This window comes from Oryctolagus cuniculus, chromosome 10, assembly GCF_051225735.1.
Source record: "Oryctolagus cuniculus isolate XC-2025 breed Fujian yellow rabbit chromosome 10, ASM5122573v1, whole genome shotgun sequence".
In the NCBI taxonomy this organism is placed as follows: Eukaryota; Metazoa; Chordata; class Mammalia; order Lagomorpha; family Leporidae; genus Oryctolagus; species Oryctolagus cuniculus.
In genome coordinates this window covers 42,309,431-42,332,361 of record NC_142876.1, presented here as the reverse complement: position 1 = coordinate 42,332,361, position 22,931 = coordinate 42,309,431, and the positions used below count along the sequence as shown (strand labels likewise).

Genomic DNA, 22,931 nt, shown 5'->3' with positions numbered 1-22,931 from the left:
TCATTGTCAAAGCTGCACCTAAGAGGGTGAAGATAGTACCAGTCATGAACTCTGTTTCATCAACACAAGGGGTGAAATCCATGTGCAAACATTTGGTAGGATTTACACTACGGTGATGGAATCAACCAGGCACGTTTGCCTATTCCAGTGTCCCTTGGTCCCATGTAAGCAGTCAAGGAGGTGCTGAAGGCTTTAGGAAACCTAAGGTTTTGTTTACTGAAAGCAGGCAGCATTAAAACCTCCAAGTATGAGCAGACCAGCTGGATTTTGCTTAACTTTGGGATCCTTTGATTCACTAGTTACTAATCATGGCAATGGCCCAAGGAGACTTATCAGGGCAGTGCTCTGGGTATGGACCAGGCTCAGAGATGGGTTTTAAGATGCTGAAGTTACTAAGTTGCTCTGCAGTTTTTTGATTAGCTGATTGCTTTATGGGCCTTCTAATCCTTGTTTTATTTTTTTAAAAGATTTTATTTATTTACTTGAGAAGTAGACTTACAGACAATGAGAAGGAAAGACAGAGAGAAAGGTCTTCCATCCACTAGTTCACTCCCCAAATGGTCACTCCTAAAGCAGAGTCAGGAGCTTCTTCCTGGTCTCCCGTGCAGGTGTAGGGGCCCAAGCACTTGGGCCATCTTCTACTGCTTTCCCAGACCATCAGCAGGGAGCTGGATCAGAAGAGGAGGCAGGCACCTGCACAGCAGGCAGAGGATTAACCTTCTGCTCCACCCCATGGCTCCCCTGGTTTTATTTTGAAATGCCAAAGTCATGCTAACTAAGCAAGAAAGCCAGTGAAGAGCACTTTATAAAAGGATTGGGCATACAGGGAACTCAATAGAAGTTGTGCTGAGGCCAGCACCACGGCACAATAGGCTAATCCTCCGCCTTGCGGCACCAGCACACGGGGTTCTAGTCCCCGTCGGGGCGCCGGATTCTGTCCCGGTTGCCCCTCTTCCAGGCCAGCTCTCTGCTGTGGCCCGGGAGTGCAGTGGAGGATGGCCCAAGTGCTTGGGCCCTGCACCCCATGGGAGACCAGGAGAAGCACCTGGCTCCTGCCTTCGGATCAGCGTGGTGCACCGGCCGCAGCGTGCCGGCCGCGCCAGCCATTGGAGGGTGAACCAACAGCAAAGGAAGACCTTTCTCTCTCTCTCTCTCTCTCTTTCTCTCTCTCTCACTGTCCACTCTGTCAAAAAAAAATTAATTAATTTAAAAAAATAAAATAAAATAAAAATTAGAAGTTGTGCTGAGAGCCTTCCTTTTGGGTCCAGGTTTCTGTCCTGACTCACAACCAGGTGAAGGTCTACATGAGATAGAGAAGACCATGAAACCAGGAGGAAGTTGACAAAGGGTAGAAAACAGGGTGTGGGGGGGGGAGGGGCCAGGAGCGAGGTCGAAGCCAGGAGATGAGAGCTGGAGAGAAGGCAGGTAAAGCAAACAAACTAAGAAGCTGGGATTTCAGAACTGGGGCAGGTTTTCCCAAACTTTCTCGTGATACCATCTCTCTCCTTTGCAAATCCCCCATCTCCCCATAAAACAAACAAAAGCAGCACAAGAAACACACGACGAATGAAAATCACAAATTACTGCGGGAAAAGTGAGCTAGACTCACAGACCACAAGCAGACAAGGAATCAGCTTGTTTGGGGCTTATTGTACCTACTGATCACTGAAATGACTGCTTCATTATCACAATACCTACAACGTAGAATGTGGTGGGGCGAGTGGGTATTCTGAGTCAGTTCCAAAAATTATATAAAGGGAAGTTCGGCAAGTAACACTGTTCTAGGGTAGAGACAATTTGACAACAATTTCTTCTTTCAAAGCCCACCAAGTAAACCTGTTACTTTCTGAATCAGAGATAAATCAAACCAGAATTATAGAGTATACATTAATAAGGTTCTTGTCAATCATATAATAGATATTTCAAACAGCAGTAAACAAACAAACAAACAAAAAAGGCTAACGTGGGTGAGTCTTCACTTGGGAACAAGCTGGTACTTTATTCTGTGTCTAGTTTCAAAGACTACAGGATTCATGCGTTAGATATTCTTCCCCAATACCTGCCCAAACAACTGATGTTCCGCTGGGGCTTTTACCTCCTTATTTTTTTAATAAACTTTTAATTTTAGAGCAGTTTTAGATTTACAGAAAAATTATGAAGATATTACATAGAGTTCCTATATAGGCTACTTCAAAAAGTTCATGGGAAAAAATGAAATTGAAAGATAAGTTTATGGGGCGAGCATTTGACCTGGCAGTTAAGACACTGGTTAGGATGCCAACATCCCATATTGGAATGCCTGGTTTACGTCCTGGTTGTTTCTGATTTCAGTTTCCTGCTATTACACACCCTGGGAGGCAGTGAGCAATGGCTCAAGTATTCGAGTCCTTGCCAATCACGAGGGAGGATTCCTAGCTCTTGGTTTTGGCTTGACCCAGATCAAGACTTTGTAGGTATTTGGGAAGAAAACCAGTAGATGGGAGCTCTTTCCCTGAATCAATCAATCAATCAATCTCTCTCTCTCTCTCTCTCAAATAAATATTTTTTAAAGATAACTTTATTTTGGTGTAATAAAAACCCTTTGAAATCTAGGCATAGTTTTTTTTTCATAACACAAATTTTCATGAACTTTCTGAATAGCTGTTATATTCATGGCTTTCAGATAATTTTTGCACTAAAGTAAACTTATCTTTTAATTCCATTTTCCATGAACTTTGTTTTTTTAAAGATTTATTTATGTATTCATTTGAAAGGTAGAGGGACAGAGAGAGACGAAGAAGCAGATTGGAAAAGATCTTCCTTCCACAGGTTCACTCCCCAAATGGCTGCAACAGCCATAGCTGGGCCAGGCTTTAGCCAGAAGGCAGGAATTCCAACCTGGTCTCCCACATATAGGTGGGAGTGCAAGTACTTGAGTCATTATCCTCTGCCTTCCCAAGAGCATTTCCAGGGAGTTGGATCATGAGCAGAGCAACCAGGACTGGACCTGATACCAAAATGATATGATATGAGATAAGATGAGATGAGATGCCCACATCATAAGTGTTGGCTTAACCTGCATTCCACAATGCTTGTCCCATGAAGTTTTTGAAGTACCCTTGTACTTCCAACACTTAGTTTTCCCTATTATTAACATCTTCACATAAGTGCGTGGTACATCTGCTAGAATTAAAGAACCAAAAGTGATATATTATTACAAACTGAAGTCCATATTTTATTTTGATTTCTTTCATCTTTGCTCCATGCCCTTTGTTCCATGGTCCCGATGGGATTCCACCTTGCGTTTAGTTGTCTTATCTCCTTAGACTGCTCTTGGCTGTGACAATTTCTCTGTCCTTATTTTTGATGATCTGTTTTGAGGAACACGAGTTAGGTATTTTAGAGAATGTCCTCTATTAGGATCTGTCTGATGTTTTCCACATAATTGCACTGCACAGCGTATTAACAGGGTGAGTTTTGATTTCATGGGGGCCAAGCGTGCAGCTCCTCGAAGGATAAGCTCTAGATTCAGTTGTGGAAAATGGGGAGAAACCTAAACAAGCAGAGACCGCCTGCGTCCTGGGAAGTCGCAGAGATCTGCACTGCTAGGCAAAGGAGATTGCACCCAAGGAGGGAGGCAGTGTCCTGCCGTCTGGCACGTGGATGCCCAGCAAGGGTTTCGCCTGTGCTCCCAGAAGTCCAGGAGTCCTGTAGTGGAGGCAGCGGCGGTGGTTCTGGAGGAACTAATTCATCAATGCGGGTACTAGCTTAGCAGACAGAGGTTAAGTTTAAGATGTGAGCCTGTTTAAGAGATCCTCCTAAGTCAATGAGGTGGGACAAGCTTTATATTGCAAGGCACAAGCATCACACAATCCAGGCTGGTAGGAGACATGCGCCCGAGATTTGAATCTGTGGGTCAGCAGCCACAGGGCACGGGCACACGCAGGCAATCCTGGAAAGGGCTCAGCACAGCTCACAGGCTGCAGGGCCTGGGAAGGCAGAACCAAGCACATCCATAATGACACTGCTTGGGCAGCGCAGCGGACATTGGCCAGGCTCTCCCCACAGCCCACTGTGCCTCGATGACAAAGGGACAGCATGTCCATTCTCCTGGCTCACACTCAAGGGCGCTGCCTGGTATGCAGGCCAGAACGCTCTCGGGCTTTGGGTTTCCATGTGTGCTCCCACGTGGAAAGTCCCCAGGCGGCTCAGGATGTCCTCTACAGTGCCCCATCCTGTCCTTCTTATCAGAGCTGCAGCTGCCTGGGCCACATTCCTCCGACCTGAGTCACTGCTCCAGGCTAGGGGGCCTTGTGTCCAGCGTGGCTTAGGAACCAGGCCTCTGTCCTTTCAATCTTCGGCTTGTCTTTTTCTTCTCCAAAAACACCACAGATTTATTTTTATTGCCTACACGGAATGACTATATTCTCCAAGGAAAATTTCCCATTGCTAGCTTTTCCCTTTCTTTTTCTGCAGGTTGCCCAGCTCATCTCTCTCGGGCTTCACCTCTAACTACCTTATTTATTCATGGCTTTTTACTGAGTTTTCCCTGACAATTCAAACACCACTTTGACCAAAATTAGCATCGTTTCTGGGGTGGCTCATGCTTCTGACCTGCTCTCTGGTGCACTCTGGCCTTCTCCTTCACACGCAGCAATGTCTTGTCTCCTTGACCACCTTAAACCCTCCGATGGCAGGAGGCTTCTCCCCACTCCCTGCATGAATGCATGAGGGAATGAAACGTGAATGATCACAATGATGCCAAGCACCTGAACCAAGCCATCTTCAATTTCTTGATTGGACCAGCCATTTGAGAGCCAATAATCTTATTTACCTGAAATAAACAGCAGACCCCTGGAATCATGTCATATTCAATCTTTTTTTTTTTTTTTTTTTTTTTTGACAGGCAGAGTGGACAGTGAGAGAGAGAGACAGAGAGAAAGGTCTTCCTTTTTGCTGTTGGTTCACCCTCCAATGGCCGCCGCGGCTGGCACGCTGCGGCCGGCGCATCGCACTGATCCGATGGCAGGAGCCAGGTACTTCTCCTGGTCTCCCATGGGGTGCAGGGCCCAAGCACTTGGGCCATCCTCCACTGCACTCCCTGGCCACAGCAGAGAGCTGGCCTGGAAGAGGGGCAACCGGGACAGAATCCGGCGCCCTGACCGGGACTAGAACCCGGTGTGCTGGCGCTGCAAGGCAGAGGATTAGCCTATTGAGCTGCAGAGCCGGCCTATATTCAATCTTAAGTTTAAAATACCTATAATAAAAAAATGGGGGGCTGGTTAGCGCTGAGGCATGGTAGGTTAAGCCTCCATCTGTAGAACCAGCATCCCATCTGGGCACCGGTTCCAATCCTGGTTGCTCCTCTTCTGATCCAGCTCTCTGCTATGGCTTGGGAAAGCAGTGGAAGATGGCCCAGGTCCTTGGGTCCCCGCACCCACATGGGAGACCTGGAAGAGGCTCTTGGCTTTAGATTGGCCCAGCTCCGGCCGTTGTAGCCATTTAGGGAATGAACCAGCGGATAGAGGAAGATCTATCTCTCTGTCTCTCCCTGTCTGTCTGTGACTCTGCCTCTCAAAAAATAACCCTTTTTTTTTTTTAAAGTGGGGGCTAAATTTTGTGCTGATTACTAAACTTGAAATAAGCTTCCTACTAATGTGCATCCTATGAAGCAGCAGGTGATGACTTGGTAGTCAGGTCCCTGCCACCAACATCACCGTCAGCCTGACCCAGTCCCAGCCATTGAGGGCATCTGGGGAGTGAACTAGAGGACTGGAGCTCTCTGCCTTTAAAATAATGCAGATAGATAGATAGACAGTCAGACAGATATAGATAGATGTGTGTGTGTGTGTGTGTGTGTGTGTGTGTGTAGGAGCAATAGTTCCTGCCTCAGAAGATGCTGAACAGTAAAGGGCCTGGATCATGAAAATGGGCAATAACTGATGTTTGTGTCCCAGGACAGAATGGGATCAGGCACCTCCCTAAGGAAGGGCCTGCCTAGCAGGAGGCTCAGAGCACCTGGAGAGGTGTGTGTGCGTGTAGGGGTGAGGGGTGAGGGGGTGGAGAGGGTAGCACTCCCTACCTCAGAGCTCTCCTCCTTACTCTGATTTAAAAGATACATCAAAAACTATAGTTTCTGGGCTGGTGCCACGGATCACTAGGCTAATCCTCCGCCTAGTGGTGCCGGCACACCAGATTCTAGTTCCGGTCGGGGCGCTGGATTCTGTCCCGGTTGCCCCTCTTCCAGGCCAGCTCTCTGCTATGGCCCGGGTGTGCAGTGGAGGATGGCCCAAGTCCTTGGGCCCTGCACCCACATGGGAGACCAGGAGAAGCACCTGGCTCCTGGCTTCGGATCAGCGCAATGTGCCGGCCGCAGTGCATCGGCTGCGGTGGCCATTGGAGGGTGAACCAACAGCAAAAAGGAAGACCTTTCTCTCTCTCACTGTCCACTCTGCCTGTCAAAAAAAAAAAAAAAATTATAGTTTCTGGACCGCTGGTAGTCACAGAATCTCCAGAAAGGGACGATGCCTCATCACTCCATGATTCCCAACCCTCTCCTGCTGACCTTATCAAGAAAGTTTCTGTTCCTTTCCATCAAACTCAATGACTCATAAGGGAACCAAACTGTACTTCAAATGCATATCATGCCTGGCAAAGTGACACAGCACTTGTAGTCTCACTGTTTGTTTTCATTCAAGTATTTGCATAGTACACACGGTGTTACATAAGGTTTGCGGGGGACGAAGGGGTGTGGTAATGCCACAGAAAGGGAGTTCAGATTAAATATGTCCACACAATCTTCTCCTTTCAAGTCACTGAATCAGTCAGGACTTTCCTGAGAAACAAAACCAACAGGATGTGTATATTTATAAGGGGACTTGAAGAACTTCACGGAAAATGGAAATAAAAGATCTTTGATACAAAAATTTTTGAAATTCATGCATAGCCTTTTCATGACATACCTTTCCAGTGGATTTCTTGAAGCCCCCCTGAATAGAGAGAAATGGCCTCCTAGGACTGCAGGCACTGGCAACTCTGAGAGCAATAGGGCAGGTCAGCAAGCTGGAGACCCAGGGAAGATCTGAGTCTACGGGCAGGCAGCTGGCAGAAGTCCCCTCTCTTCAGGGGACCTCAGCCCTTCTCTTTTAAGGCCTTCAACTGAGTAGATAAGGCCCGCCCAGGCTGTGATCTGTGTTACTCGGTTTACTGGTGTTAATGTTAATCTTAAAAATGCCCATGCAGCAACTTCAGAACACACTTGACCAAACGTCTGGGTATCATGGCCTAGCCAAGTGGATGCATAAAATTCTCCACCAGAGAACTTGACAGGGCTAAGCCTTTGCACATTCAAGTTCTCATGTCCATGCAGGCAGTTCCTGTGTTTTTTCTGACACTCCTGAGGTAGCTCCCGGTCAACCTTCTGCGAGAGGAAGTAAGGGCTGAGAAGGAGTCCTCTGTGTGAGAGAGGAACCTGGCATACAGCCCTCCAATGCCTCCTAGTAGCTGTGCAGTTTTGTCCTTGAACTTCAGTTCCTTCAGTGTAAAGTGAGCATGTTGCTATGGCTACCTGGCAGGATTATTATCAACATTAGAGGGAAACAGTGTATATGGGTGCTTTGTATTCTGTTGGGTACAATGACTGCACTATTAGGAAGGACTAGAGTGCCCGATACAGAGCAGGTGCAGAGAGGGCCCCGTGTCTTAATGGATAGGGTGGGCTTTCCTTATGGCCTGGGGAAACCAGCAGGGTAAAGAGGGCTCAACCTCCAAGATGAGCTCAAGTTCTACAGGAAACCATTGGCAATCCTCCCGACCCAGAGCTCCTAAACCAAATGCTTTTGTCTTTCAAAATGACTCTGCTCTTTACAAAGTTTCAGAAAGAAAAATTTAAGTTTCCTTCTTCATCATCCCTATCCCAAACCAACTCCCTTCTCAAAAAGAGACAACTCTTAATCCACCGGCATGAATCATTTAATTCTTTTTTTCCACAAGTTTATTTATTTTAAAAAATCTATTTAGTCATTTGAAAAGCAGAGTTACAGAGAGAACTAGAGAAAGAGAGAACTAAAGAGAGAGAGAGACTAGACTTGGCCAGGCTGAAGGCTGAAGCCAGGAGCCAAGAGCTTCATCTTGGTCTCCCATGCGGGTGGCAGGGGCTCAGGGACATGGGCCCAGAGATTTTCCCAGGCTCATCAGCAGGGAGCTGGATCAAAAGTGGGGGCAGCTGAGGCCGATGCCATGGCTCAATAGGCTAATACTCCACCTGCGGCACCAGCACACTGGGTTCTAGTCCCGGTCGGGGCGCCAGATTCTGTCCCGGTCGCTCCTCTTCCTGTCCAGCTCTCTGCTGTGGCCCGGGAGTGCAGTGCAGGATGGCCCAAGTGCTTGGGCCCTGCACCTGCATGGGAGACCAGGAGAAGCACCTGGCTCCTGGCTTCTGATCAGCACAGTGCGCTGGCCGCAGCGGCCACTGGGGGGTGAACCAACGGCAAAGGAAGACCTTTCTCTCTGTCTCTCTCTCTCACTGTCCACTTTGCCTGTCAAAAAAAAAAAAAAAAAAGTGGGGCAGCTGGGACTTGAACCGGTGCCCATGTGGGATGCCGGTGTCCCAGGTTTAACCCACTATGACACCAGCCTCTGACATTCTTTCTCATTGATTTTTTAACTACAAAAAATGGGTTTGTTCATAGCTTTATGGCTTTGTTGTTATCACTTGGTAACCTTCCACATGTGTTTTTTCATTTCTAAATCTGACACTTGTATATTGGGCTTTAAATCTTTGTATTTGCTTAAATAGAAAAGAAAGATAAAAGGAAGTAAATAAAAGGCTTCTTACAAATAAAATATAGCCCTCACTGTAGGTCTAGGGAATTGGTTTCTTTTCTTTGACAGAGAGATATCTTCCATCTGCTTCCCAAATATCCACAGTGGCTAGGACTGTGCCAGGCCAAAGCCAGGAGCCTGGAACTCTGTCTGGGTCTCCCACGTGGGTGGAAAGGGCTCAGGCACTTGAGTCATCATCTGCTATCCTCCAGGACACAACAGCAGGAAGATGGACAGGAAGTGGAGTAGCCGGGACGTGGACCAGCACTCCAATATGGGATGTGGGCATCCCAAGTGGCAGCTTAACTCTCTGTGACTCAACACCTGCCCCAGGAAATCTGTTTTCTGAGAGAGTGTCCACGTTACCCAGCTCTGAAAAGGGCCTAGCTATGGGCTTCACTGCTGCTGTCCTAGTGTACCCGGAAGTCCTCACAGACATGCTCCTCCTGAAGTGTTCTATCCAGCCTTCCCCTTACTCCTGTAGCCATGTCTGCCTCCAAGGTGGAACCAAAATCTCTTGAACTCTGCTACTCCGTAAGCAAAGAAATGGCAGCATCACATTGCAGAGAAAATGGTCGAATTGGCACCAATCCTTAGGTTATTATTTCTTTACCTTCCAGTCAGCCAAGCAGGGAATTTGGGGGAAATTGTACAAATGTGTACATTTATACCATCATGTTCAATGTCTAGTATTGACTTTGAAGGGACTTTTTGTTTGAAAAGACCAGAAACTCTCATCTTTATCTCTAGTTAGCAATTTCCTGCCGAGTTGTTATTAGGGGAGATATCAGTCACCAAGGCCTTGGCTGACTCCCTGAAAAAAGCCCTAGCACTATTCCACACTGTAAAACCCCAGGCCATGCCCTCTCATTCACGCTGCAAAGATCCAAGGCTCCCAGGCACTGGGGCTGGTGGATGTGACTCATCTTCCTGACCCCACGCAGAGGAGAGCAGTGTTTGGTACACACTGTGCACCTGTCAGCAGCCAGCATCCTGCAGGCCAGGAAAACACCGACTCTTCCCAGGAAAGGCTTTGTCTGCAGTTGGAACAGAAGCGCCAGTGGACAGAGGCCACTGAGTCATGGAAGAAAACCAGACGGATCCAGGAGCGGTGTGTGCGCCAGTCAAGGGGAAGAATTCCCGTAACCCCCACTGAACTCTTTCACCAAAATAAGTAAACAATTATCCCCCTTCATTTTCTAGGGTTTTATACCCTGTTGTTACACAGGAAACAAACAACAGTACCATACCTGATGAACACCCAAGGAGAAACAAAGCAATAATGATTTTTAAGAGAGGCAGTGGGTGGTTTCTACCTCCTCCTCCGCTCCCTGGTGCACTCTGCAGGAGCTCACCCATCATAGTGCTTTGCTCTTCACCCCACAACCCCATCAATCACAGATCATTTGCCTGTGGAGTTAGCTATGCACTCCTTCTCCTGTCCCATAAAAGAGTTGAGATGGCTAATGAAAACACTCAGAATGAAGAATGGAATAAATGACCAAGATCAGCAAAGAACAAGACAAAGAAAATGACAGAGCCAGCAGTAAGATGCGCACATAGAAAGAGCCGTCATCGGATGTTGTTTGGTTATGACAAGCAGACTGCAAATTCGGATCAGAGTCCTAGGAACCAAAGAAATGACAAAAATAATGAAGAAGGTTCAAGTCAGGAAGGGATCTGCCTTCCTGACACACAGAGGAGGGAGGTGGGAGGCCTGGCTGCCACAGCAAAGGGCTGAGTTAAATGTGCTGTCGGTTTTTCATTTGATTCTGACAATGACAGACATGTGGGGTGGACATATTACTATGCTCATTTTACAGATAAGGATACTAAGAATTTGAGGGGAGTAATGTGTCAAAGGCAGAAATGGGATTTGAGCCCAGGCTATCAGGCTCCACGTCTGGGTGCCAAGCAGACAGCTCACCCTGCAGCACAATAGAGGTCCTCCAGGAGGCATTTCTGCAACAGATACAATGAGCATTTTTGTCAGGCTGTGTCTCCTCACTTTTCAATGCAGTTCTTTATTATGGGCACAAATAAATACAAATCTAGTTAAAAGGCAGCGAAAGCAATTCCTTGTACCCCAACAGTTTGCTCCGATGCTTAATTCTTTGATGATCTAATTTCCTTCTCTGTGCAAATGCATAAATATTGCAGATTCTATGAGGAATTAGATCAACAGTATTTCCTTAAACCACAGCTGGTCATTGCAATGCATCCCAAATCCTCTCTAGTTCGATTTACTTGCACCCAACAAGAAATTCAAAAGCTGATCTCTTTCGTCTTCCATTCCTATGCCTACTCAACCTCTACAAAGGAAATATTCTTCGATACTCAACAGCCCTCCAGGACAAGGAACACACAATGAAGACCTCTACTGAGAACATGTAAGGACAGCATCACCCGCCTTGCGGGTCTTCCTTCTAACCTATTCTTGTGAACTGCTTTAGGAATTGGGTATTTCATCTATTCAAGACCTCATGCCATCCAGGCAGCATTACCAAACTGTGAGCCAGTTCAAACTAATGTGCAGCACCAATTTCATCACAAATTTTAATGGTAAAAACATTCAGTCTTCTAAAAAATTTTGTGTTATATTCAAACACATACAAAAGTAGAATAGAATAATGAGCCCTCACTTATCACCCAGTTTCAATAATAACTGACTCACAGCCAATCTTGTTTCAACACTATTCCCATCCACTTCCCCCGTCCACGTCATCCTGAAACAAATCCCAGATATCATATCATTTTACCCATAAAACTTTCAATGTGTCTCTAAAAATATGAGCACTTTAACATTATAGTATAATCACCACAATCAGAAGCACTCATAAGAATTTCTAGATATTTTCAAATATCAAAATTCTAATTGTCTCAAGAATATTGCCAGTCTTTTTTGTTTGAATCAGAACACAAAAAGGCCCACATACCTCCATCAGATAGAACATTATTTTAAATAACACTAATTGTTTCATGGATTTCTAAGAGGAAATCTTTTGTAATCTGTCTTCCAGGTATGTGTCCTGTTTGCTAATGGGTCAGCTTCCTTACTCCATCAGTTTCATTCCTTACCCTTTATTTTTCACAAATTTCAACACTCAGTTCACAAGTACCATCACTGAAAACAGTGTCATGTGCCTGGTGTCTTTTCCAAGGGCCTGGATTCAGAAATTAGTCTCAACAAAAATACTTTTGACCTTTCATCAGGTGCCAAATCAATTACAAGACACATTCAGAATACAGTGCATTTTTTTTTTCTTATTTGAAAGAGCAACAAAGAGTGAGAGGGAAGGACTCAGAGTTTTTCCATCTACTGGTTTACTTTCCAAATGGCCAGGCTAAAGCCAGGAGTCAAGAACTCCTTCCTGGTTTCCCACATTGTGGGGGTAGCGGCCCAAGAATGAGCCATTCTCTGCTGCTTTCCCAGGCTCATTAGCAGGAACCTGGATCAGAAGTAGAGCATCCAATACACCAGACACAGACATCAGTCAGAACAGAATGGACTTCAGTGTGGTCTTATGAAGAAAATAGGATTTCTCAAATCCAGCTAATTGTTTTTCTTTTTAAGAGGAGGAGTTCACCCTTTGGACTCTAGGGACCAATGCCAGAATCAACCACTTATCAGCGACAAATCACCAACACACACGGCTGATGTGTGGGGTTGTTCACAGTCATGGAAAGGCTCTTTGACCAAGGATCAGAAATCAGAGGAGAGAAGGTCAGTGTCAGAAAGGGTAGTTAGGAGTTCATAGAAAATGTCCAGGCAGGAGGCCAGTGCTCCCAAAGCCAAGCTGGAGAAACAGTGATCTATTTTGTCTCCCTGCCCTTCTGGAACCTGGGGCGAGGAATAACCTGACCTCTAGAACTCACAGCTTTCCAGTGGGGAAACACTGGCAGGGGAACAGGACAGAAGGGATCCAGGTGTTCAGCACATGAACTTGCCCTCTGCCTGTAGACGGCTAGGTTCTCACCATCCTGTGTGCATCACTGGGGTACTTATCAAATGCAGATTCCTGGGCCCCACTCCCTGAGTTGGTCAGAAGGTCTCAGATAGGGCCCAGAAATCTGCATTTTAGCAGATGTCCAGGTGACTATGAGAGGGTTCACTGAACATAGAGAGACCCTGAGAGGCTTAGGAAGAGCAGCCTGTAATACTTCACCAGTGGGCACTGATAGGAACCCCAGAGACTGAATACGTTCATCTGAGAGGCATCCAACATCCGTGTTGGGAATGCCCAACTGGGGAGCCTTCATGGAAAAGAAGTAGGCCTGCCCCAGGCTCCCTTCCTGTAACAGAGGGTGGAAAGGAAGCAGGAGCGCCCCTGGCTCCCTTACTCCTTGTTTCCGCCAAAGGGAAGCTGGAGGCTCTCCTGGGCTCACTGCTGGCAGCAGGTGCTGGGGCAAGGACGGGAACAAGCAGTGGCTTTCAGGTTCACCAGAAGAGTGGACCTCAAGGCATCACCTGCTGAAACGCACATCCTCAGGCCTCCCCCTGGCCCACTGCTGGCCTCAGACACTCAGTGTGCGACACACGGAGCCTCAGTGACCACAGGTTTAGAAAAGCTTCTCCTCTTCTGGCCTTCACCTTGGCCTTCACCTTGCATTCCTGGTTGCGAGAGCAGGTGGAAGGGCACACAGCACCCCTCCCACTCTCACCTCCAGTGACTGGGAGGTGCTCAAGGACATGGGCTGCCGCACCTGGAGAAAAAGAAGCCAGGCTCCGGGCAGCTGCCACCTGCATGGCCCCCTCTGCTGTCCCAGCTGCCTCGCCTTTGTTTTTCTCTTCTCTCAGCCTGGGGGGGAGGGGGTAGAGCAGGGCTTACCCCACAAAGAAAGGGCACCTTGGCACTTAATCTCCACGGCCAGGTTCTACCAGCCTCCCTGCAGAAATACGGGAGCAGAGCTCCGAGCAGCTAGGGCTTCACTCCACTCTCCTTTTCCTGGCCCCCAAAATGCTGCTTCTCCTATCTTTCTGGAACAGGCTAAAGCCAGAGGAACGGCATCCTGACACAAGACAGGACACAGAGAGCCTGAGTGTTGGCCTTCCAGAGATCAGGAGAGGCTGAGGCCCAGGGTGAGGACTGGCCCAGGGCACGGGACGAGTCGCTCAGCTCTTTTCTTCTGCAGACCTAACTGGGGACTTCTGCCGGGTCTGCCAGGCAAAGAGGGCCGAACACGCTCTACAAAGGGAGTCAGCAGGATCAGAAGAACCCAGACTACTGTGGATTCACCACGGTCTTCCCGTGGGTCCCTGCGAGCTCACCACTCAGAGACAGAGCCAGGACGTCCTTGGGTTAAATTAAAAGCATAGTTTTATTGTATTTTCTTATCAAACAGCTTTATTTGACGCAACAACTGAAGTATAATTGAACTCAACAGGAAACATCTCGCTTGGAGAGAAAACATAGGAAAAGCCCTTAAATGAAAGCCCAACATTCCTTGCCGAGTCGCAGGCTGGCACTTTCAGACGGACAGCGGGATGAGTTCGTTTCCACAAGACAAGATCATGAAACCAAAGCGTGCCCGCGAATCAGTTTTCCACTCCATCTCCGTTCCCCAGCCTCAGGGAACGATGCTTGTGGCCTTCCTCAGGGCCAGGTAGCCGGTGACCACGTCAGAAGGCAGCCTCCGGATGTAGGAAAACTCCTCGATGGTGCTGAACCGCAGCTTGCTCTGGGGGTCCGTGTAGTTGGCCTGGGTGGGAAACAGGCCCAAGGAGGGGCAGAAAGTCGGTGGCGATAGTGACCTTTTCCATTCAAGCACAAGTGTCAACATTTTTCTGCTTGACTGAAAGTGAAATCTACCTTGCACCCTGCAAGTCTTTCACACCCTTCCCCGGCAGAAAACCTCTCAAGACGGCCACTCCTTGTTCTTGGAGCAAAGGCCCGTGTCATCGCACGTCTCCTGAGCCTCCTTGAGCCTCCACTCTGAGGTTCCAGCCAGTCCCAGTCCCAGTCCCTCCCCCGATCATGCCTCATCTGCCCCTTCAGTGCCAAGGGCCTCAACCCTGGCCTACTCTGCTCGGTAATCACTCACTGAGCCTTCAAGACTCAGCCCAAAGCCACGCCCCCAGGGAGCGTTATCTGTATCTGTCCACAGGAAGTCAGGACCCCAGCCTTGCAGTCACAGAAGAGCTCTCCTGGGAAATGCTTATCTGTGTGCTCATGAAGTTCACTATCACCAGACTCCCTGATGAAGGTCTAAGCTGGGCGGCTCCATCAGCAGGAGCCCTGTGGTTTGCTTGCAGAGCCCAGGGTAACTCAGTGCACAGGGGGCCTGCACTCACTGTTCAACAAATGATGAGTGAATGACAAATGAACGAATGAACAAATGAGCAGACAATCAGGACCATCACAGAAAAAAGACAACTTCTTTCCCAGACATCAAAATCCTCTTTTGGTCAGTTTTTTTCCATATGCACAGTGGGGAAAATAATATACTTACTATATACCTCAAAGCAACGGCTCCTAGATTTTTAAACAGACAACATGACAGTGAGTCATTTTGAGCTAACTTCTTAAAAATTATAAAAGATGCCATTAAAGTCTAGACAGATAACATCCAATTACTCAAGTGTGGATTGTCTGCTCCAGTGCTGGTCATCTCGTGTGGACCTGGACTCAGTAATTCACCGTGGAATGGCGGGGGGGGGGGGGGGGGGCGACGCCGCATACAAGGAACAAGCTGGAGGGAACTGAGTCACAGCTCTCCATGCTCTGCACACAGCCCCGGGGGAGCTCTTCAAGCATTTAACTGCTGTGTGTCAGGAAAGGGGGTTATTCCTAAAAGGCTAACGCTAATTATCTATAAAGATCTATAGAAAATAAAATGTTGATCCTTTGGGCTGATTTGCTATTACCTTCCTGAACCATATTTCCTTTCCTGACAGTAACATAAGGCGGGCTTAATTAGAAAACTGTTACAAGCCTCTCCTGAGGGCTCCTGGCCATGAGACGGTTCACTGAACTACCCGGCAGAGGGAGGCTGCCCTGACATTCCCAGCAGGGTGCGGGCATGTGGGTTTGGCTTGGATCAACTGCCTCCAAACACGAGTCAGCCACCGCCTGGCTCCACTCTGTGGCTGCCTCACTCCTACCACCGAACTGGGCTGAGCCGGCCCGCCCAAGTTCAGACCTCACTGCCAAGAAGGCTGCTGAATAAACAATGGGAAATACAGAGATCCTGGGGCACCAACAGAAACCTGAACAGCCCAGGCCTGACCCAGGAGCCAGCACTGGGAATTCTGAACAGAAGAGACAATGTCAAGTGACACCCAGTGTTGACCGAGCAAAGAGCTGCACCCTCTTCTGGATTCTATCCCCGGAGCCCGATAGAAACAAAGGCGGCCTCCCCCAGGGCAGCCGCAAACGCTGCCCGGACCCCTTGCGGCTGGGTGATGGGCAGTGTTCTCACCACAGCTGTGCCCTGAGGGCTGAACACAGGTGTAACCCCACATGCCTGCGTTTCAGCCCAAGCAGATAGTACTGTGGTGGGCTGGGAACACGTGTGTCAGTGCCAGCGTGAACTCGGCTTTCCTTTTTAATTAGGTGACTTTAAATGATATAAACCGCAGGCAAACTATGCCCTCCTCTAAAAAAAAAAAAAAAATTACAGCTCCTAGTCCCACTTTACCACCATAACCATACAGAAGTCTTTTGATGTCTCCTGAGAAAACCACTGCTAAGTGGATACTGTTCCAGACTTTAAAAATCTTTTATTTATTTATTTGAGGGGCAAAAAGACATAGAAACACACACAGACACCAGGGGGTTGGAGAAGATACTCCCATCTGCTGGTTGACTCCTCAAATGTCCACAAAGGCTCAGGGCTGGGTCAACCGAAGCCAGGAGCTAGGCATACAACCCAGACCTCCCATGCGGGCAGCAAGAACTCAGTTACTTGAGTCAGAGTCTGCATTAGCATGAACCTGGAGTCAAAAGCTACAGTCAGGAGCTTGAGTGGGGTATCAAACCCCGGGACTGCCATGTGGAATGCAGGTGTCTTAACTGACAGGCTAAAGGCCTACCTCTAGATTTTCTTATGCATTTCCTTACACACGTACATAAACACATGAGAGAAATTACCCAGTATTGTGTGTGCGTGTGTGTGTGTGTGTGTGTGCGCTGATTTTTATATTCAGGGTACAATGTTGTTTATATTGCTTTGCATCTTTCAGCCAGAAGTATAATTTGGAAGTTTATCCATGTCGGTACATATGAATTGAGCTCAAAGAATAGGATGAAAACAACCCTGTGTTAGACCCTTATGTTGTTTCCAACTTTTTGCTAATTCAGTCTCTCATAAGCAATTCTCTGAAGTTCCTTACGCACACTATTTCTCTAGGGAGCTACCCAAAAAGCAAACTGCTGGGTCATGGGTTTTTGTATTTTTGTCTCAAGAGATGGTGCCAAACTGTCCTCCAAAGGAGTTGTCCCAACGTCCATTCCTGCCACTTAACAACAAGGTATGAGGTTATCCATTTCCTTATGTGGACACCAAAACACACAATCAAACGCTTTCATTTCTTGACCATTTGAGGAGTCTTTTTTTTTTTTTTCAAAGATATATTTATTTATTTGGAAGTCAGAGTTACACAGAGAGGAGAGGCAGAGAGAGATGTCTTCCATCCTATGGTTCACTCCCCAATTGGCCACAATGGCTGGAGCTGCGTCAATCCGAAGCTAGGAGCCAGGAGCCTCTTCCAGGTCTCCCACACGGGTGCAGGGGCCCAAGAACTTGGGGCATCTTCTACTGCTTTCCCAGGCCATAGCAGAGAGCTGGATGGGAAGTGGAGCAACCAGGACTCAAACCGGTGCCCATATGGGATGCCAGCGCTTCAGGCCAGGGCATTAACCTGCTGCGCCACAGTGCCAGCCCCGAGGAGTCTCCTTCCTTCCTTTTTTTTTTTTTTTTTTTTTTTTTTTTACAGGCAGAGTGGACAGTGAGAGAGAGAGACAGAGAGAAAGGTCTTCCTTTTGCCGTTGGTTCACCCTCCAATGGCTGCTGCGGCCGGCGCACTGTGGCCAGCACACCGCACTGATCCGATGGCAGGAGCCAGGTGCTTCTCCTGGTCTCCCATGCGGGTGCAGGGCCCAAGCACTTGGGCCATCCTCCTCTGCACTCCCTGGCCATAGCAGAGAGCTGGCCTGGAAGAGGGGCAACCGGGACAGAATCCAGTGCCCCGACCGGGACTAGAACCCGGTGTGCTGGCGCAGAAAAGCGGAGGATTAGTCTAGTGAGCCACGGCGCCGGCCCTAATTACTAATGAAGACAAATGTCTACTTGTCTCTTGTAATTGCCTATTCAAATCCTTTTAGCCAGTTCTTCTACAGGTTTATCCTTCAGTGATCTGGTGGTGTTCTTTGAATAGCCAGACTGTCTTAATTCTCACGTACATTGGGCAAGAAGTTTTGGATAATGCAGACCATGACAAGTCCTCTGCCAATGGCATAAAGGGGCTGGGGATATTGCTTCTCCAAATGGTTCTCTTGCTTTGTAACATATGGAAACCACTGTAACCAGAAGGGGAGCTGACTGAGATGAGAATGAAGCTCACATTCCAAGGCACTACTCTCCAAGTCTGACTCCCATAAGCTCAAAATAATACAGGTTTGACCACAACAGAATAACTGGTGCCAGAAGAGTTCTCCTCCCATAAACAACTATTCAGCTACATGAGGCCACTATCTTCAGGCAATGGACAAGAGGTATAGCACAAGACTGTAACAAATGAGAAAGTGAAGCTCACCAAGGGAGTCTTATGATCATCCTACTCTCTCTGCCTGGAACAATTTCCTGACCATGGGACAGGAAGCTGGACCCACTATGCTGGAAAGGAGAGACCAGAGTGATGGGCTACTGAAGCAGCTAGAAAAGTGCAAAGCTGGGCACTAGAAGAGAGGAAGCTGAACTGGAAGTGGGGACAAAACTCTGCTTGGGATTCCATCAGTCCAAAACCATGGGCTGATCTGTGCATGTTCAAAGCATGATAGACTACATGAACTTACTGGGGGTGGTTCCGAGACAGACTTGAGAAGTTGAGCAGTGCTGGGAGTCACCAAAGATACATCTCAGCCGGGGTAGAAAGAGCCCTCATAATATCCCAGGCAGCCAGCTAACACAGCAGAAAGGCCACAACATAAAGTAAAAAACTATGCCCTTGAATAAGGCCTCGTCTAACTCACTCCCACCAAAACAAAGGCTAACACTAAACCTCAGCCAGACTGGCACAGGGGGTGAGCATTTGGGACATCTGTTAAAGTCGCTGCTTGGGACGCTCTCATCCCATATCAGAATGCCTGATATCGAGTCCTGCAACTGCTTCCATCCCAGCTTCCTGCTAAAGCACACCCTGGGACGTAGCAGGTGATGGCTCAAGTACTTGAGTCCTTGTCACTCATGTGAGAGACCTGGATTGAGTTCCTGGTTCCTGGCTTCAGCCTGGCTTTGCCCCAGCTGTTGCAGGAATTCGAGGAATCAACTAGCAGATGGAGGATCTGTCTCATCTCTCTCTCTCTTTCAAACACATAAAATAAATAAATTTAAAAATTTTAAAAAATGGTTGGCAGAGGATAAAGAGCTTAGAGGTTAAGTGTAGCTAAGTTAAAAGAGGTTGGAAAACATCCTAGGCTTTCCACAGATCTTTCCTAACAAATCCATAACCCAGCTACTTACAAGGAAAACAATACCCTACAGAAAAAGATAACAGAATCTAGAGTTTGTACAATGTATCATCTACAATGTCCACTACACAAGCATCTTAAAGTAACTATCATAAATGTTTCCCAATACTAAAAAATAGAGAGAGATTTAGTGACTATTCATAAAAACAAGGAAATCGGGGCCAGTGCTGTGGCATAGCAGGTTAAGCCACTGCCTGTAGCACCAGCATCCTATGTGGGCGCTGGTTTGAGTCCCAGTTTTTTTGCTTCTGATCCAGCTCCCTGCTAATGCACTGGAGAAAAGCAGAGGATGGCCCAAGTGCTTGGGCCGCTGCACCCACACGGGAGACCCGGAAGAAGCTCCTGGCTCCTCGTGTTGCAGCCATTTGAGGAGTCAACCAGTGGATGGAGGGCTTCTCTCTGTCTCTCTCTGCAACTCTGCCTTTCAAATAAATAAAATAAATCTTTAAAAACAAAACTCAAGGAAGTAACTAATATCACACCTGGATGTGCCACAAATTTTAAAAACTATCTAAATCTAAATAACTAGGAAATCTAAAATAACTATCATTATTATGTTAAAGGAAAGAAAGGAGAGATAACATGTAAGACCAGAGAGTTATTTGATCAGAGGCATGTAAACTATAAGAATCAAATGGTGAAACTAGAAATTTAAAATAGTAACAGAGGAAAGAATGTTTCCAGTGGGCTCATCGATATACTCAGTTCAGGGAATAAAGATAATAGAAATCACTGAAATGGAACCACAAAGAAATGAGTTTAATAAAAAAACCAAAAAACAAAAAAATCCCCAGAGCACTCAAGAGTTATAGGACACCATCATATACATAATTGGAATCCCAAAACAGACAAGATAAAAGAAATATCTGAGGAAATAATGGCCAAAGATATTGCAAAATTCAGGATATATTCCAAACTAAGATCCAGAAAGCTGGGAAAACGTGAAGCAGTAAAAATACCAGAAAAGGAGGGGCTGGTGTTTAGTGCAGAAGCTGATGCTTGGGACGGCCACATCTCATCGCAGCCTGCCCGGTTCCAGTCCCAGCTACTCTGCTTACAATCCAGTTTTCTGCTAATAAGCACCCTGGAAGACAGCAGGCATTCAAGTATTTGGGTCCCCGCCACCCATGTGAGAGTGCCAGCTCCTGGCTTTGGCATGGTCCTGTATGCTACTGCAGGCAAACAGGGAGTGAACTATTAGATGGAAGATGTCTCTCGTTCTCTCTGCCTCCCAAATAAAATGAAAACAAACAAACAAACAAAACCCAGAAAAATAATACTTAGATATGTCATATTCAAATTGCTGAAAACAAAAGACAAAAAGAAAATCTTAAAATCAGGCAAGTAAAAAAGAAGTCTACAAAGAGAAGAACAAAGGTGAGAATCACATCAGACTTGTCAGTGGAAACCATGGAGTAAAAAGACCGACATCTTGGGGCCGGCGCCATGGCTCACTTGGTTAATCCTCCGCCTGTGGTGCCGGCATCCCATATGGGCACTGGGTTACTGGGCTCTAGTCCCGGCTGCTCCTCTTCCAGTCCAGCTCTCTGCTGTGGCCCGGGAAGGCAGTGGAGGATGGCCCAGGTGCTTGGGCTCCTGCACCCACATGGGAGACCAGGAAGAAGCACCTGGCTCTGGCTTCAGATAGGCGCAGCGCCAAATGTAGCGGCCATTTGGGGAGTGAACTAATGGAAGGAAGACCTTTCTCTCTGTCTCTCTCTCTCACTGTCTAACTCTATCTGTCAAATAAATAAATAAAAGAAAAAATAAATAACTAAATAAAAAAATAAAAACCAACATCTTTCAAGTAAAGAAAGAAAAAGCCGGCAATCCAGATTTCCATACTCATTGAAAATATAAATCATAAATGAAGGAGAAGTAAAAGCTTTTCCAGGTAAAGAAAAAAGGAAGGATTTCATTGGCAGCAGACCTACTCCATGAGAAATGTGAAGTTCTTCTGACAGAGAGAATACAAGATGCAACTGTAACCTGGATATAAACATTGAAAACAAAAAAACTAAAAACAGAAAAAATGAAGGTAAAATAAAATTCTGTTTTTCTTATTTTTATTTCTCCAGAAGATAAGTGGTTATCTAAAACAAAGACAAACAGAATGTATTGTGTGTTTATAATATATATAAAGGTAAGCTATATGACAACAAAGAATGAGAAACTGGAATTAGAAATATACCATTGGGGCTGTTGTTATGACACAGTGGATAAAGCTGCTGCCTGCAATGCTAGCATCCCATGTAGGCTATGGTTCATGTCCTGGCTATCCACTTCCAATCTACTTCCCTGCTAATGGCTTGGAAAGGCAGCAGTGGATGGCCCAAATGCTTGGGCTCCTGCCACCCACATGGGAGACTCGGATGAAGCTCCCAGCTTCTGGCAGTGGCCTGGTCCAGCCCTGGCTGTTGCAGCCAACTAGGGAGTGAACCAGCGGATGGAGGATCTCTTTTTATCTCTTCCTCTCCGTCTCTGTAACTCTGTCAAATAAATAAATCTTTAAAAAGAAAAAGAAATATACTATTGTAAGATTCTCCTACTACATATGAAATGGTATAACATCTGAAGACAGACTCCAATTATTTAGGAACATATAAATATTAGAGCAATTACTCAAAATTTTTAAAAAGAGGTATAAATTTAAAAAAAATAAACTTTTTAAATGTTTAGTTAACCCCAATGTTATCATGAGAGAAACATCAAATTCCAATAGTGCAACATTCTGCAAAATATCTAAGTGGTCCACCCTAAAACTGTCTAGGTCATAAAAAAAAAAATCTGAGCAACAGCCATGACAAAGAGGAGCCTACATGACAACTAAGTGTGACATGGTCTCCTGGGGGGACCCCTGGGACAGAAAGAGGACGTTAGGTAAAAACTAAGGAAATCTGAATGAACTACAGACTTCAGTTACTAATAATACATCACTATTGGTTCATTAATTGCTAACAAATACATCATAGATGCTAATAGAAAAAACGGAGCTTGGAGACAAGGGAACTCTGTATAAACTTTTCAATTTTTTTCTAAATCTAAATCAGCTCTAAAAATATAGTCTATTAAAACATGTTTGGGGCGGGTGTTTAGCTTAGCAGTTAAGACATCTCCATTATGCTCAAAATACTTGGATTCAATACCCAGCTCTGGCTCCAGACTCCGGCTTCTTGCTGATATAGACCTTGAGAGGCAGTAGTACTGGCTCAAGTAACCAGATTCCTCCAACCCAAGTGAAAGATCTGGACTGAGTTCCCAGCTCTGGGCTTTGGCTCAGCCCAGCCCTGGTCATTGTGGGCATTTGAGGAATGAACCAATGGCTAGGAGCACTCTCTCTCCCTGTGTTTCTCTGACTCTCAAATGAAAGAAAGGAAGAGAGAGAGGGATACAAAAATAAGAGAAGGAGTTCCAGACAAGTCAGAAAAGGCAGAATAAACA

At 46.6% G+C, this 22,931-nt stretch overlaps 1 protein-coding gene across 9 annotated transcripts in view; it reads right to left on the bottom strand.

The window, feature by feature from the left end:
- The window catches only part of INO80C (INO80 complex subunit C), a 108,846-nt gene that overhangs the window by 58,280 nt on the left and 27,635 nt on the right, over positions 1 to 22,931 (bottom strand). For 2 of the 9 annotated variants that reach the window (XM_002713497.6, XM_070050286.2), the window contains exon 5: positions 14,103 to 14,502. The exons of 5 other annotated variants lie outside the window; for them this stretch is intronic. In XM_002713497.6, coding sequence (XP_002713543.1) covers positions 14,371 to 14,502 — 132 coding nt within the window. In that variant the 3' untranslated portion in view covers positions 14,103 to 14,370. Of the gene's footprint in view, positions 1 to 14,102; positions 14,503 to 17,351; positions 17,586 to 20,229; positions 21,997 to 22,931 lie in introns of those variants that run through there. 2 more of the 9 variants (XM_089305814.1, XM_089305816.1) reach the window with 2 other exon arrangements.